An 18,544-nucleotide genomic window follows, 5' to 3' on the forward strand; every position below is an offset into this window, starting at 1 on the left:
TTAAAATACCTTAAAACAAAACAGTGTTAAAAACATTTTTAAAAAAACTTTAAAAAAGGGTTAAAAACATTATTTAAAAACATATTAAGGAATTCTAACACAGACGCAGGCTGGGATAGGTCTCAACCTAAAAGGCTTCTTGAAAGAGGAAAGTCTTCAAAGGGCGTGGAAAAGATAGCAGAGATGGCGCCTGCCTAATATTCAAGGGGAGGGAATTCCATTCCAAAGGGTATGTGTTGCCACACTAAAGGTCCGTTTCCTATATTGTGCAGAACGAACCTCCTGGTAAGATGGTATCTGCAGGAGGCCCTCATCTGCAGAGCGCAGTGATCGGCTGGGTATATAAGGGGTAAGACGGTCTTTCAGGTATCCTGGTCCCAAGCTGTATAGGGCTTTGTACACCAAAACTAGAACCTTGAACTTGGCCCGGTTGCAATCCAACCCTCTCTGAAGGCGACACAAGACATATGTTATTTAAAAGGCTAAGGTAAGCAAAACATTCTTCACCTAGCATTGAAAAACCACAAAGATGGTGCCAGGTGAACACCTCTGGGAAGGCTGTTGCATAACCGGAAGGTCAGTACTGAAAAGGCCCAAATCATTACCTGCCTCACTTTGTTCCCACAGGGTCTTTGAAGAAGATCTGAAGGGTCAGGTAGGTACACATGGGAGAAGGCAAGGTCATTCTTGAGCATTCTGGGGCCTTGAATGTCCTAGAATTATACCACATTTTTTTGGGAAAAAGAAAATGGCAGCTGGCAATTGCTGAAAGAAGTTGCTGCAATTGCTGCCACTGGACAAGAGTCAGCTTCCCTCCACCACTGCCACTCTATAACCCTGGTACCGTATCCTGGCTTTACTCCTCTCAAAGTCTGTGGCTGGAAGTGTCTTGGTGGGAGTGTTGTTCCCCAAGCAAAACCTCACCTGGGGAGCCCACAGATTTGCAAACTATGCTCCACTTGCTCCAGCTCTGGAACTGCCTGGCAATTGTGATGAGTATGTCAGACCTTTCAGTGTGGCCTCTGTGTACCTACAGAACAAAAGAGTGCTTGTATGTAATCTGTGTCTGCAGGAAGACCTGGAATGTGTCAGTTGCTGTAAATGGATAGCTGAAAGCAAAAAAATCAAATCACATTTGTTCTACATGTGATAGACATTTGGATACATTGAGGCTCAATCCAGGTTTAAGGCTGCCAGACAGCCTAAACTCAATGTAAATATATATATTTTTCCATCACCCCAGTTAAAATGGAAGAACCTAGCCAGGATAATGTGCACACTTAGTTTTATTTGGCATCTCGAATGTTTTGAAATGTTAAAGTCAGAGGTGGAAGTATGTTGCATGAATGAACAAACCAGATTCAGGCAAAAGACAGGCATGGTGATAGTCATGTTTGTTCGACACAATGTCTAAGGGATCGCATCCAGTTCTGGTGCTTTGCAGAAAATAAAGTTGATTTAAGAGGCACCAGTGTCGGGCCCTGCTAGACTGCTGAACCACAGCCACTGGCCACAGATGCTGTGAGGTGGCACCAGGATTGGAATGCATGAAGCTGTGCTATTTTACAGGTCAGATGAGCAGGGTATCCATCCCTGGCAACGTGTCCATGTTTCCCTGTGGCTTCTTCCAGTGAAACAATATGAGGAACCAGCCTGCTTGTGAGCTCTCTGTTTTGCGGGGTCTTTCCTTTGCCTGACATCTTTTTTTTTTTTTAGGTGCTTGGATATAGCTGACAAAAAAACTCTCTGTGTGTAGGGTGTGTGTGTTTATAAACAGAGTATTTTTTCTTTCCCCCCCAATCTGCCCCTCCCAGGATTGACCAACCTTACCTCACAACCTCTTGGAGACCAAAGTAAGTGCATATATTAAAGTACACACTTTTTGAATATTTGGTGCTAACTTATATTGGTGCTTGGGACCCCAATATCTGATGGAATGCCCCTACTGACATGAGCCTACCCAGAAGCAGGACTTCATTTGAGGCTCTTCCTCTGAAGGAGTTTCAGAGGTGCTGAGAAGGGAGAGGCCTTTTGGGTCGTGGTCTTCTCTTTATGGAAGGCTCTCCCCAATTAGGCCTGCCTGGTGCCTGTCGGAATAGTGGTGGAAGGGGATCACACCATAACATGTAAGCTAGAGATGAATTTGTTCTTAGATTTTTAAAGCTGTTAGTACTTGCAATAGCAGGGGTCACTCCGTGCAGATCCAATTAAAAGTTCTGCTGTATCCAAAGGGGGTATATATTGCTTGGCAACCAGCCTGGGTTTCCTGTGCAATAAGGATAGCATGTTCAGCATGTACAGTAGTAGTTTCTTTCTGTTAGAAGCATAGATTCTGATTATACACTGTGACTTACAACAATTTTATTGCTACAGTAGCTCAGAAAAGTTTGCACAGCTTTTCACTTTCTGGATGCAGTCTGCTTTACTCAACCACTTCTGCTAACAGTACCAAACTTACTATCTTTTCATCAGCAGGTTAAGACTTTAAATCAGTTAAATCATAATCATAATCATATTAAATCATATGTCCTGAATTTTTATAGAGGAAAAATTGGATCACATATTGATCGCTTTGTTCAAGTTGAATCCTATCTCAAAAATGCATGTCTGTTATATAGAGATACATTAAGAGAGCCAGTGTAGTATAGTGGTTAGAGATTTGGACTGGGACGTGGCAGATCAGGGTTCAAATCCCTGCTTGACCATGAAGCTCACTGGGTGGTGTTGAGTCAGTCACTGTCTCTCAGCCTAACCTACCTCACAGGCTTGTTGTGAGGATAATAGCAGGAGAGAGAGAACCATATTTGTACACCACCTTGAGCTGCTTGGAGGAAAGGTGGGATATCAATGTAACAAAATAAAAACAAATAAAATATATGTATTTAAAATCCATATACCCCTGCCTTCTAATCATAATTTTTTAGTTTTTAGTTGCTCATGGGTTCGTTTTTTTGTATTTCCATTTTAATTGTTTTATTCTTTTTGTAAACTGCTCTGGAAATATGACACAAATACCAATAAACAAATGTTCTCAAGATGGCTTACAACATATTTAAAATACAATAAAACAAGCAGGCAGTCACCAACTATAATAAAACAGAAAACACCAGGAGATAAAAACAGAAGTAGAATCAGGCTGTTTAGACAGTGCTACCTTGATAAATAATGGGTTTTTTTGGTGCCTAAAACCCATCAAAGTAGGTGCCATATGAATGGACATGGGGAGGGGGCTGCTCCATAGACAAGGCGGAAAAGCAAGGATGGAAGCACCCAAAAGAACCACAAACAAGGAGAGGGGGGACCCTCAAAGTGCCTTGACAGTGAAAAGCCAAAGGTGGAAACAAAAAGATTTTAATAGCTGCCTGGGCAAAACAAGTACTTTGAATTCTGCCTGGAAATAAACCGGGTCTGGGGGATAATATTGTCTTTGAGTACTGGCATAATATGTTCCCCTATCTATATGAACTAACCACTGTGCAGGTCTATATGAAGTTTGCAACAGTCTCCATAGGTAGCCCCACGTTTTAGCACATTAGAGTAATCTAACTTGGATGCTATCTGGTAATGGTTAAAAAAATTCCACTGAGTTGAATAAAACTTACTATCAGGTTGAGTGTGCATAGCATTACAGTCTTTTTCTAAACTACATCTGTTTAAAATAACATTAAAATCAACTGAAGCCCCATTATGTTAATGGGAGAGGCAAGAAGTGAACCAAGGACCTCCTGGATCACAACTGAGTCTCTTTTCCACTAAAATCTCCAGCTTTCTAGAACTTCAAATATGCATTGAACCAGGAGGGAGAGGCAACTTACGAATTGCCAAAAAAGAAAACAGAGGGTGCAGATTTGCATAAAAGTGTGCATACACAACTTTTATATGTATTGATGCAAATGTATACATAATTACAGTAATACCTCAGTTAGTAGACATGTTCCTGGACATTTCCTCTTTAACAGAAACTTTGGTATCCAAGTTAGGAATAACATGGAGAGAATAGGGATAGATTCCTACACCCACTCATTGATGGTGGGGGCAGCTTTAACAGGGGCTTTAAAGGGTGTCAACCCAGCACCTACCGACTCTGACTCCTTCTCCCTCCCCTCCTTCTCATCCTCTGAATTGTATATGATCCTTCTCTCCCCAGCCCTGGGAGAAAGCAAGAGATCTCTTTAAGGTAAAACAAACACACAGGCTGGTCAGTTTCACCTTAAAGCAAAGACACAAGCCTGAAAGTTTATCAATAGCAAAACAAAGCTGGTCAATTTCTCTTTTAAGGAAGGCTTTTTTAAAAGGAGCTTCATGCCTGCAGGATTCCTTAACTAAGGTATTACTGTACTACAACTGAGATACAAATACATCTTTCCATTGTGGAGAAGACTGTGACCAGGTGACCTGTGTGGCAGCCCAGTCTGCTCTCCAGGTGCTAACTGTTGATGGGCAGCTTCAAAGCCTCTTATGGTGCTTTATTGTTAAACTGTACTTGGAGCAAATAGCCATTCAAATAGAGGACTGTCTTCTTTAAAGGAGGACACATGGTTACATTTATTCCTACTGATTTTACACTTTTATGCTGGGCTTTCATTTCCAACACCCCAACATCAGCGACCAACTGCAAAGAAGTAAATCATACAGTGAAATGAAGGTAACTCGGGTTATATTTTTGGAATCTCCCTCCCCATTTCCCAACACACCTCTTTTGTTCTGTCAATCTGAACAGAAGTGCTCATGTGATGTAATTTAGAATGGAGCTTGCTTTAAATTTTTTTTTTTTTTTTTTTAAGAAAAGCTTTCAGTCAGGAAAAGCTTTGGGAGCTCTGGGGGTATAGCTTAGCTCGAAGAAAGAGAAAGAAAGCAAGTTTGCATTGACAGCTTGATCCCAGAGAGAGGTGGCTGCCTGCTTGTCTAACAGGTCCTCTGGGTCTTGATGAGGCAGAGACAGAGGAACAAGTCATATTAAGTGAATGTGTGCTGCCAATGTTAAAGGAACAATTACCATTATTCTGCATAGTTCACTGTTTGCTGCTGCGATTTCCTTCAATAAAACCTCTTTTCACTTGCCAATTGGAGCTTGTCATGTAACAATATTTCTCATGCACAATACACATAGTAAAATGCCCTTGTGTTTTTAATACATTTGGAGTCATGAACAATAGCAGTATACTGACAGCAAAGAGTGCTTGCTTTGAATATAGAACAGATACAAAGAGAGAGAGAGCAAGAAATAAAGGTGGAGTTTTGCCTAATTTTGATACATAAGAGAACGTCTACCTTGGAATTACTGTACTCTACAGGGCTCAATTTAAGGGACATCTCACTTCTGGTGAGAAGCAGTTACCTTCCTCTTAGAACTATTTCCTGTGAAATATTGTTTGTTTATTTATTAGATTTACATCCTGCCCTTTCTCCCAGTAGGAGCCCGGCAAACAAAAGCACTAAAAACACTCTAAAACATCATAAAAAGAGACTTTAAAATATAATAAAACAAAATATCTTTAAAACATATTAAAACAAATCATCTTTTTAAAAAAGCTTTAAAAACATATTTAAAAACAATCCCAACACAGACACAGACTGAGATAAGGTCTCTACTTAAAAGGCTTGTTGAAAGAGGAAGGCCTTCAGTAGGCACTGAAAAGATAACAGAGATGGCACCTGTCTAATATTTAAGGGGAGGAAATAAGCACTCTCCAATCACATATTTACTTGTTACACAACAAAACCAAGTCTAACTGAAGGCAAGCCCATAATTTCAAACCTATGCTGAGTCAGAGAATGGGATGGGAAGATCTGCCAGTTTTGGTTCTTTCAGTTTCTCGTTTTTCCAATCTTAAATTCAGTTCCCCACATTTGCGATTTTTTAACATTAAAATCCTCATGAAAATTCTTTAGCATTTTAGTGCAAATTTATCCTAATAAAAACGTTTTTGTAGGCAGTTTTGACTATTGTACACATTTTTGCATGTTATTTTCACTCATATATTCATTTCTATGCACAGTTAATATATGATTTTTTCTAAACATTGGTTGGCAAACTGCATTACGAAATTCAAATGAGTGCACATTTCAATGAACGGCTGTTTTTCGGTTCTCATGTTGTTTCAAAAAGTGCAGATTTGATAGATTCGGACTTCCGGTTGGGCAGTCGCCATGAATATATTACAGCCTCCTACACTTCTTGGAGGCTTAACATTCATTATTAAGATAAGACGCCGGAGTTTCTGCCAACTGTCTGTGTCCGAACTGCCCTGAGGAATGGCAGTAGCAGCGTTTGTTTATGCATTTGTTTTTGAACTGTACCTTACCAGAATAGCAGCATGCAAGCACGTTAATAATGCTTTATCTACCCGTTTTGGCTGGGCTGTTTGTTTCTTTTCTACACCCTGCTCCACCTCCCTGCTTGGCAACCGAGTTTCGGGGGCTCAAAATGGTTTTCACGAGGCAGAAATGCAAAGAACTGGACTTGCGTGTGGGGGAGAAGAATCTTCCAAGCTGTCAACAATCTATGATTACACAGTACTTTCCCCCCAAGCCAAACTCTTTGGGAGGAGAGACGCTCGAATGGTCCTTAGACTGCCAACTCCCAAAACAGTTGGTGAGTGAACTCTCATATTCTAAAAACCTGGCAGAGGAACTTTTGGATGCTGGTTTCAATTGCTCTTCTATCCCACCAGGGGGTGACATCCCCACTGAACTGTTAACTCTAGACTCTCTGCATGAGTTGCAGGAACTTTCAACTCCATCTTTGATAACACAACCCATGTGTGGGACGCCTTCTCCTGAGAATGCTTCAGACCTACGGGCCCCCCTGCTGGCTAGAGACGACTTAATGCTGGAGGAATTGACCCTGATTAAAGCGTACATTGCTGAAACCAACAGCTTATTGACCACATTGGTCCAGGCTACGGGTCTGCTTTTACGTAATAAGCCCAGCGAGTCAGGTCTGCCAGCCAGTTCAACCATTTGCTCACGCTCCACCAAGCCGGCTCCCAGGAGGATCCCCAGAGCTTCCAGACCTCACAAGCAGGCCTCCACAGGAGTCAAAAAATCTAAGAATATCAAGAATGTCAAATTTAACCCAGGCAGGAAAATGAATTTCAAGCCTTTATTTAACTTTTTGGACTCCCTTTCTAACTCCTCTTCGACAACCTTGTTTCCAAGATGGCCATGAGATAAGACGTGCAGTAACGAAGCTCCGTAACTACAATTGTAAACTTACTTTGAAAATTTATAGCATTCAGTCTTTTTTATTATTTTAAATTCCTTTAGTTCTAACGTTAGAATTTGTTGTAGTATAAACTCTGATTTATGAATTAAACTCTGATTTATGAGACCCTACTGGCAGACGGAAGTTGCAAAGCTACAAAGAAAACTGGCCATAAATTAGAGACTCTCCTCTTAACTTATCTTAACTTATCTTAAGAAGATTGTGATATATACAACTTAAAGTTTTAAACTCCTCGATATACCCTCTCAACGTTAAGACTGATTAAATAGCGAAAGTAAGAAAAAAGGAGTGAAGTATCAGCATAAACCGCTGTAGTTAATTAAAATGGTCTTAACAAGACAATCCTACAAGGACAGAGGTATTACTCCCTCAATAATCACAGACTTACCGAGAGATACAAAAAAACCAGGAAAGAAAAAACAACCGAAAATAACACATTATTACAAACAGACAGAAAATGGAAAAGTAATTGACTTGTCTACGGACGAATTAAATGGTAAGGATTTAAATGATTTAAAGGAGCCCAGAACAATAAAGAATACAACAGAGAATATACGCTCACCTCTAACGAGGAAAGATATACTACCGAGAGACAGTATAGCCTTTGAGCTCCTAAAGGAGGGTGAACTAACAAACTTTCTATCCTACCCAGAGGATAAGAACATAAGAACATAAGAAGAGCCTACTGGATAGGCCAGTGGCCCATCTAGTCCAGCATCCTGTTCTCACAGTGGCCAACCAGGTGCCTGGGGGAAGCCCGCAAGCAGGACCCGAGTGCAAGAACACTCTCCCCTCCTGAGGCTTCTGGCAACTGGTTTTCAGAAGCATGCTGCCTCTGACTAGGGTGGCACAGCACAGCCATCATGGCTAGTAGCCATTGATAGCCCTGTCCTCCATGAATTTGTCTAATCTTCTTTTAAAGCCATCCAAGCTGGTGGCCATTACTGCATCTTGTGGGAGCAAATTCCATAGTTTAACTATGCGCTGAGTAAAGAAGTACTTCCTTTTGTCTGTCCTGAATCTTCCAACATTCAGCTTCTTTGAATGTCCACGAGTTCTAGTATTATGAGAGAGGGAGAAGAACTTTTCTCTATCCACTTTCTCAATGCCATGCATAATTTTATACACTTCTATCATGTCTCCTCTGACCCGCCTTTTCTCTAAACTAAAAAGCCCCAAATGCTGCAACCTTTCCTCGTAAGGGAGTCGCTCCATCCCCTTGATCATTCTGGTTGCCCACTTCTGAACCTTTTCCAACTCTATAATATCCTTTTTGAGATGAGGCGACCAGAACTGTACACAGTATTCCAAATGCGGCCGCACCATAGATTTATACAACGGCATTATGATATCAGCTGTTTTATTTTCAATACCTTTCCTAATTATGGCTAGCATGGAATTTGCCTTTTTCACAGCTGCCGCACACTGGGTCGACATTTTCATCGTGCTGTCCACTACAACCCCGAGGTCTCTCTCCTGGTCGGTCACCGCCAGTTCAGACCCCATGAGCGTATATGTGAAATTAAGATTTTTTGCTCCAATATGCATAATTTTACACTTGTTGATATTGAATTGCATTTGCCATTTTTTCGCCCATTCACTCAGTTTGGAGAGGTCTTTTTGGAGCTCTTCGCAATCCCCTTTTGTTTTAACAACCCTGAACAATTTAGTGTCGTCAGCAAACTTGGCCACTTCACTGCTCACTCTTAATTCTAGGTCATTAATGAACAAGTTGAAAAGTACAGGTCCCAATACCGATCCTTCAGGGACTCCACTTTCTACAGCCCTCCATTGGGAGAACTGTCCGTTTATTCCTACTCTCTGCTTTCTGCTTCTTAACCAATTCCTTATCCACAAGAGGACCTCTCCTCTTATTCCATGACTGCTAAGCTTCCTCAGAAGCCTTTGGTGAGGTACCTTGTCAAATGCTTTTTGAAAGTCTAAGTACACTATGTCCACTGGATCACCTCTATCTATATGCTTGTTGACACTCTCAAAGAATTCTAATAGGTTACTGAGACAGGACTTTCCCTTGCAGAAGCCATGCTGGCTCTGCTTCAGCAAGGCTTGTTCTTCTATGTGCTTAGTTAATCTAGCTTTAATAATACTTTCTACCAGTTTTCCAGGGACAGAAGTTAAGCTAACTGGCCTGTAATTTCCGGGATCCCCTCTGGATCCCTTTTTGAAGATTGGCGTTACATTTGCCACTTTCCAGTCCTCAGGCACGGAGGAGGACCCGAGGGACAAGTTACATATTTTAGTTAGCAGATCAGCAATTTCACCTTTGAGTTCTTTGAGAACTCTCGGGTGGATGCCATCCGGGCCCGGTGATTTGTCAGTTTTTATATTGTCCATTAAGCTTAGAACTTCCTCTCTCGTTACCACTATTTGTCTTAGTTCCTCAGAATCCCTTCCTGCAAATGTTAGTTCAGGTTCAGGGATCTGCCCTATATCTTCCACTGTGAAGACAGATGCAAAGAATTCATTTAGCTTCTCTGCAATCTCCTTATCGTTCTTTAGTACACCTTTGACTCCCTTATCATCCAAGGGTCCAATTGTCTCCCTAGATGGTCTCCTGCTTTGAATGTATTTATAGAATTTTTTGTTGTTGGTTTTTATGTTCTTAGCAATGTGCTCCTCAAATTCTTTTTTAGCATCCCTTATTGGATGCAGATTTAAGTTTAAGTTTGAATCCAAATCCAAACATTAGTACATGTAGCTCTATGCCATCACTAGAAACATCCTACAAGAAAATTCTAACACCTTCAAAGGACATGATTCGACAATCCTGGAATATAAATCAAGGGCCTGAACACTGTAAGAACTCGACTCTGTTTGTCTCAACTACCATGGAGAACGAGAGTATGGAACATATGACTCTGTACCAGAATATGGAGGGAAGACTAACACCATCATTCATGGAGATACTATCTACTCCGGTTAGACAGACAACCGAGAGAACATGGTCATCAGTAGTTACAGCTTCTTTAGCACAAATTTCTAAATATGTGGAAGAATCTGTTCCGTTACTTACAATATTAACAGAAATTATAACAAAGTCAATGAACCCTATAACTAAAGTGGAAATACAACCAAAAAAAAACAACCAGAAGCTTCTCAGACAATATTGACTGACCCACTCCTAACGAAAAAAGATAAAATAAAGAGGATCCGGAAGGTATCAAATAATAAAAGAAACAGAAACACCAAAACCTTCAAAAACACTCAACATTCATCATTAAATTTTAAAAGACTATTTACCCTCCTAGAAACCCCTCAACAACAACAGATTAAGAAAAAAAAGAGGAGAAGGAAACATAAAAAAGACAAAAATAAAACTAAACAAGAACTAAATTTACCTACAAAGAGTGATCCTCCCGTCCCCTTAATTGAGGAGAGTTTGGAGAAGACTGCCAGAGAAGTGGATGAGGAACGGAGTGATTGGATCAGAGCACTAAAGCCCATTGAGGAAGAGGTATGTCCGGAACCCGATGTTTTACCTGATGAAGATCTGAACTTAGTAGAGCATGAATGGAAATTAATTTTAAATGACCATAAATTGGTACTTATAAACTACCCGAAACCAAGAGGTATGCTGACCCCCCATCAACGGCGACTCCATTGTTGGAATATAATAGAAGCTACTAATTCGAGACTACTGAACATAGATAAAATCTTATCAGTTCAATACTTATATTACAACTATAAAAAGGCAAGAGCGATAATTACTTTCAAGGATAGAGATGACGTAAAGCTGATATATAATAAAAGATCAATATTCAACTACCAAAATATTCAAGTATTGAGACTATTTGAAAATATTGCTCCCCCGAGGAATCTTTATAACTCTCAATTTTGCAGGCAAATGGATGGCCATCAAATAATCAAGAATGACTCATTGACTTCTATAGTTACAATAAGAGAAGAGTCCTTGGAAAAAACTATAAATGGTTTGCAAGATACTTCTGATGAAACCGCAACTATAGATAACTGTACTCTTCCATGTATTTTACCAGAAGAACGGATGCTTATAACTTTATGTAATAGACAAAGCGCATCGGAACGACTGAACATTATTACTAGATTGAAAATGTTATTAACTTCCATTGAAAGAGAAATAATAGTGATGCCAATTAATATCAGCGATGAAAAATCAGAAGTAGCAGTACTAAATCAGAGTATACTCGCTGACCCTTTTGAAGATAGCCTTGCATTGGAACCTATTGACCAGTCACAAATGAATTCCATTGAAATATTATCCATAGATACTGGCACTGAAATGGGTCAGTATGATAAAAACGATGGGACCCGATGCTTATCCCCATGACAGGAGAAGAGTAATCCCATGGATAGGCTTAAAATAATATCATGGAATATTGCTGGATGGTCAAATAAGGCAAACGACATTGACCTGAGGCAGTTTCTGATATCCCATGATATTATTTTATTGCAAGAAACTTGGTTAAATGAAAAACTATATATGGCTGGATATACTACATTTGATATACAAGCCACTCGGAGTTCCAAGGGAGGTCGATCTAAGGGAGGGATAGCCGTATTAATTTCAACATCGTTAGAAGTTAGAGTTAAACAACTTAATCCTCTTAAGGATTTAGCAATTGCTATAATAATGGAATCTTCTGATTTCTCAATAATTTTAATCAATGTTTATTTACCTCCGGGTCGATCTAGGGATATTATTGTTAACTATTTTAATTTATTAGATAAATATATTGCTAATTTGATGTTACATTATCCGTCACTCCCGATCCTATTAATGGGAGATTTCAATGCGAGACTGGGTTCCTTGGATGAAGCACTATATTCCAAATATTTACAGCAATATTTAGTACCAGATGAAATATTGAATCTCCCTGCGAGAATCTCAAAAGACACTGGAATAAATTTTGTAGGTTTACTTTTAATGAAATTAACAACTAAGTTGAATTTGACTTTGATGAACGGCCGTTCTCCCGGAGATACTGAGGGAGAGCTTACGTATGTCTCATATTCGGGCACTTCTCTCATAGATTTAAGTTTTATTTCAAATGAATTATTTTTTTCAATACTAAAATTTATGGTTGTTAGACGATTAGAAAGCGACCATTTCCCAATTGTCCTGGAAATAAACTCCAGAATGAAATCTATTCATTTAATTAAAAGTACCTTCCCAGATAATAACACAGATATATATCCGAATAGAGTGAAATGGATCCCTAGAATTGCGGAGCAGATCACTAAGATACTGAACTCATCTGAAATATTAACGCTTAAGCAAGAGATAATAGACCCAAAGATAAATGATCCATTGAACCAATATGATAAAATAATGCTGACATTAACAAGGAATTTGACTAAATACCCAGGAAGTAATTTGAAATGTAAATTTAATAGAGGAAAATACTGGTTCGATCAAGACTGTATACAATTGAAGAAACAACTTCGTGAAATTTATAAAGTATATGCTATGTCAGGCCGTCCTGAAGATTTACATAGATATGTAATAGTTAAGAGAAAATATAAACAGCTAATTAAGAGGAAAAAACAAATAGAAAAATCAGAAATATGGTATCGTTTACATAATGCTGCCAAATTAAAAAATCCAAATATCTTTTGGAAACTTATTACAGCTTATTGGCCGAAGTTACACTCCTATTCAAATTGTAATATCCAGGCAAGTATCTGGGAAAAATATTTTACAAAATTATATAATAGCTCAAAAGAAGAGGGGATATATGAATATTGAATGAACTTCCAAAATGGACCCCAGTATCCCAGGAGGATATAATAGAACTGATTAAGAATCTTAAATCTAACAAAGCTCCTGGCCCAGACAATATCCCCCCTGAAGTCTATAAGAATAATGTTAAATGGTGGGCTCCAGTATTAGCGTCACTATTTTCATACATTGACTCAACGATGATTATACCAGAAGACTGGGGAATGGCGACAGTAGTGCCTATTTTTAAGAAAGGTTCACGGATAGATCCAGAAAATTATCAACCAATCAGTCTTTTAAATGTTATAAGCAAGTTATATGCTGCACATTTATTCAATAAACTGATTACTTGGGTAGAACAAACAGATATATTGATCCCGGAACAAGCAGGCTTTAGACCAAAGAGATCAGTAATGGATCATATAATTGTTCTGCAGCATATTATAGATAAATATGCGCAAAGAAAAGGGGGCTTTTTCTGTGTAGCATACATAGACCTGAAAGCAGCATTTGATTCGATACCAAGATCAAGATTATGGGCGAAATTACACCATCTGGGAGTGGAGAGACGTTTACTAACACTGATACAAGATTTATATAAAAATACCAAGCTGAAAGTAAGATGTAATATACAGGGACACTTAACTAATTCGATTACAACTCTAAAAGGTGTAAGACAAGGATGTATTCTATTGCCCATCCTTTTCAACTTATATATTAACGATGTTATCAAAATGTTAGATATGTATGCTATCCACTCCCCAATGTTAGCAAATACTCCAAGAAATGCCCTTTTATATGCTGATGATCTAGCTCTCTTATCAAGGACTCCGATTGGACTAAAGAAACTATTAAAAGGCATAGCCCACTATTGCCAGATGGAAAGTTCAGATATAAACTACCAAAAAACCAAGATAATGGTGTTCAGTAAAAAAAGATTAAAACATCAATGGATACTAAATGGGAAGATAATTGATCAAGTGAACTCATTTAAATATCTGGGATTCACCTTTCAATCCTCAGGTAGACATAGTTATCATATTAAATCAGCTATAGTAAATGCAAGGAAAACAGCCAAATCACTGACAACGTTCTATTACACTAATGGAGGACAATTGCTTATACCTGCTATTAAGGTCTTTAGAGCTAAAATAATCTCCCAGCTTACTTATGGTACACAAGTGACAACAAGAGATAAATTCCCAGAATTAGAGGCAGTACAGACCTCTTTCATACGATCTATTATGGCAATACCCTCATGTGTTCTGAATAGTGTAATAAGATTAGAAACAGGGACACAGTCTATAGAACTGATTATCTGGACATTGAAGATCAATTATTGGCTAAAACTAACCTTGGAACCCCAAGGATTGGCTTCCCATATATTAATAGACAATTTTAAGTCTATCTGGAATACTACTATACTTAATAAACTTCAGCATCTTGGTTTTTCTATGCAATCTATAATACAGATGGGAAGTGAGACTGCTAGAATAAGCATTAAACAACGCATCAGAGATATCGATTACCAAACTCATCTAGAACAAGCAAGGAGATATAGGCATAATGCCAGGTTTCTTGTGCCAATGCCATATTTGAGCAATCTTAATATATCTAAATATAGGAAAGCATTTACCTGGGTTAGAATGAATGTTCTTCCATCAGCGATATTAGAGGGACGTTATAATAAGATCCCATATGCAGAACGTTTATGCCCCTGCAGAAAAGGAGAAGTTGAAACGAATGTTCATGTTCTATTACACTGCTCTCTGTATGATCATTTAAGATCGCTTTTAATTATACCTCTTTTGGATCATCAAACATTAAATTCAGAATATTCACGAATAAATTATCTTTTATCAGACTATAAGAAAGAAATTACACTTGAGGTAGCAAAATTTACTGTAGCAGCAATAGCAATAAGAAATATATATATTCAGAGTTTATAACTATAATTTTATATAAATTGAATGCAGCTAGGATTTCTTAAAGTTTTAAATTTTAAAGATGTGAAATTTTATTATAAGTGCTATATCATGAACTGTAAATTAATCTGACTAAAGTATGATATGTTGTATGGATCTTTGGATCGTTAATAAACTTACTTACTTACTTACAACCTTGCATCATCATGGTACAGCTCGTAAGAAAACCTCTTCTCAGAAGGACTCTTCCATGGAAAACAGCAGGTCTGACTACCAATCTATAAGCCCCCGGGCTGCTTGTGTGGAGAAGGACTCCGTTACGGCATCTACCTTCACAAGACATCCCTCCAAGTCTGAACCGACTAGGACGAGCTCCTCCCAGCCTATCAAGAATCCCCCATTCTTACATCACAGCTATGCCAGGCAGGCGGAAACTCTTTCCATTCTCCCGCCAAGGCTAAAACCCATCCCCTCCACACCCTCTCCAGTAACTCTCCAGGGTGCTTCTCCCTGGAATTTAGTACTGCAACCTCAAAAACTCGTTGTCATATGCCAACAGAGGGATTCTAGCAATTGGTCCTCCTACCCAAGTATTCCCTTCTTGGACTCCTGTTTCAGCCAGGCCCTTTCCACCAAACAACGTATGAGTTATATTAATCATCTGGTTAAACTGACCTCTTATTCACGCACTTGGAGATTAATCGCTACTTTCCATTCAGCGCCTATTGCCAATCGGATTTACAATGCGAGGGAAAAGTTACAAAAGTTCGGCATTTCGCTGCACCGCTATTTTTTAAACGTATCTCCCCCCAGGTCATTAATAGTCACTCTGGCTGACACTCCGAGAGCAATCAGAACCACGCCCCCCAGTCCTAAGCCATCCTGCCCCCATTATGATCGATTTCTTTCCGGCATGTGGGAGGACAGGAGGGCCTGTAATCAGTCAATCGCAAATGATCGAGTATTGACAGGGCCCTCGTCTGCATCTGGCCCTTCCTCCTCACCTCCTCTACAGGTGAGTCCCGCGGACAGGACCTTAGATGTCAACCACTCTACTAGTACTCTCGAGAGCTCCCTCAATGGTGATGAGATTGTGGTGTCCCGCTCCTTTGCCACATTACCCCCCCAGGACCAATTAGATATCTTGCTGAGACTTGAACGCCTTAAGGATCACTTATTAAGCATTTTCAGAGAGGGAAAACCAACGGTGGATCCGTGTACATCTGAGACTGACTCTAACTCTAATTACTTCCCTGAGGTTGGAGTGGCAGATCGGGTTCCGAACCTCCAGCCACCTCTCCAAACCCTCCCTGGTCTCTTGAAAACTTTATGGACTTCAGGGGTGCCTTTTGTCACGCCCGCCTTACCTTTTTCCAATAATTTGGGCAATTTGAATTCCCTTCCCCCACATGGTCCCCATGCCATTTCTGTCTCACTCCCCGGTTTGACAGCCGCGCTGAATTCACCTTCATCTCGGGGTGGGGCAGTAGTGTGGTTGATTACGTTTTGGTTTCTTCCTTTTTACTCAACTTTATTGCCTATTTTGCAGTGGGTAATAGATTGGACAGCGACCATCTCCCATTAATGTTGTCACTTTCACCTCCGGAGTCTGTCCATCTAAAACCCAACATCATCTATACCCATAATTCCTTCTCCCCTAGACATAGGAGGATTAAATGGTCTTTGGACATTTCAGCTAGGATAGCTGCCTTCTTAGAATCCCCTTCGGCCCTTGCTCATAAAGAACGTATTATGAATGCGACTGATTCCCAATCCAAATTAGCTGCCTATTCCAACTTGGCCCTTGCCCTGGACCCCTTCCTAAAATTTAACTCTCGCCATTCAAAGCCTCGCGGCTCCTTTCGCCCTACCCGCTGGTTTGACAATGAGTGCGTCGCTGCCAAGAAAAATTTGAGGAGGATCTATCTCACCTACAGAAGCAATAATTCCAACTATCTGCCGACGGAATATTATGCTGCCAAGCACTTTTACAAATCCCTTTTGGTCTCTAAAAAGAGACAAGCTACTCTCGCCGGGTGGAAGGCGCTAATTAACGCCTCTAAACTCAATGATTCTAAGCTCTTCTGGGCTCTGGTCACGGACGCCCTGACATCTTCGAATCTGGTTGCTTGCCATATTCCTTCCCACGTTTGGGAAAAACACTTTTCCGATTTGTTTAAGGAGCCCACATCCTTTTCTTTCAATAGGTTAGACAGCTTTGACTTCCTGGACCTTCCTTTTTGGCCCCCTGTCTCGCAGAATGAGATTATTTCTCTTATTAAAGGCCTGAAGGCTGGTAAAGCCCCCGGCCCTGATGCCATCCCTCCTGACCTTTTGAAGTCACAATCAGCATGGTGGGCCCCCCTCCTCTCCAACCTTTTTACGTGGATAAACAATTCTGGTTTTATCCCTGCTTCCTGGCTCGATGCTATTGTGATTCCCATCTATAAAAAGGGACCTCAGGATAACCCTCAGAATTTTAGACCTATTAGTCTGCTCTCTACCGTTGGGAAACTATATGCTAGGTACCTTAACGGTAGACTTACCACCTGGATTGAGGAGGAGAATATCTTAGGCCCCGAACAGGCTGGTTTTAGAAAGTCCAGATCCACTCTCGACCATTGTGCCCTGTTAAACCACCTTGTGGAAAAGTACACCGGCCCCCTAGGGAATGGTCTTTATGTGGCCTTTATCGATCTTAAATCGGCCTTCGACTCAATTCCTAGAGACAGGCTGTGGGCAAAGCTTCTGCAAACCACCGTTGACAAAAGACTCCTTTTCCTTATTTTTCAACTTTATCAACCTTCCACTCTACGGGTTCGGTGTGGAACAGATGGCTCCCTTACCAACCCTATTCCAGTTACCAGAGGGGTGAGGCAGGGCTGCATATTGGCCCCTACCCTCTTTAATCTTTATCTAAATGACCTTAGTTCATTCTGTCACTCTGCCATTTTTCATCCTCCCAAAATAGCACACCATGCCTGTCCTCTGCTACTTTACGCCGACGACACGGCTCTTCTGTCCCTATCTAGAATAGGCCTTAGACGGCTCTTTCGCACTTACATGGCCTATTGTGATGAAAATTTCTTGACGATTAATTTTTCAAAGACTAAAATTTTGGTTTTTTCTTCTCGGCCTTCTATTTCAGATTGGTGAATTAATGGTCAAAGGATTTCCCAAGTCAGGGAGTATAAGTATTTGGGGATAAAGTTCCACTCTTCACTCTCCTGGACCCCCCACCTACGCTCCTCTGTACCCACGGCCAAGTTCTTGGCTAAAGTGCTACTCCGCTATTTATTTTCTAAAGGCGGACAATTCATAACTGCTGCCACCAGAGTCTTCTCCGCTAAAATTGCCCCCCAGCTCCTCTATGGAAGCCCAATTTGGATCGTGAATTTCTGCCCCAAAATTGAGGCTGTTCTTTCCAATTTCCTCCGCTCCATTTTTGGAGTGCCCCGTTGTGTCCCTAATGCAGTCTTAAGACTCGAGGCCGGGCTCTTCTCTTTAGAATGCCTTTCTTGGTCCCGAACATTATGTTTCTGGTCCAAGATAGCATTCGCCGATCCTGCGCCGGGATATCTCAATGCCATGCAGATTGACCGCTTCAGCAGTTCCTGGGCCAAAGTGGTTCAGCACAAACTTTCTTCTCTCGGCCTCTCTACAGAGTTTTTA

General features: G+C 40.3%; 1 protein-coding gene across 1 annotated transcript in view; it reads left to right on the forward strand.

Moving 5' to 3' along the window:
- MDFIC2 (MyoD family inhibitor domain containing 2) overlaps positions 1–18,544 on the forward strand; it is a 118,660-nt gene that overhangs the window by 48,614 nt on the left and 51,502 nt on the right. Inside the window, exon 2 of the mRNA XM_061622052.1 lies at positions 1,815–1,853. Within this exon, the coding sequence (XP_061478036.1) occupies positions 1,815–1,853 (39 nt within the window). The remainder of the gene's footprint in view (positions 1–1,814; positions 1,854–18,544) is intronic.

This window comes from Rhineura floridana, chromosome 3 (assembly GCF_030035675.1).
Source record: "Rhineura floridana isolate rRhiFlo1 chromosome 3, rRhiFlo1.hap2, whole genome shotgun sequence".
Classification (NCBI taxonomy): domain Eukaryota; kingdom Metazoa; phylum Chordata; class Lepidosauria; order Squamata; family Rhineuridae; genus Rhineura; species Rhineura floridana.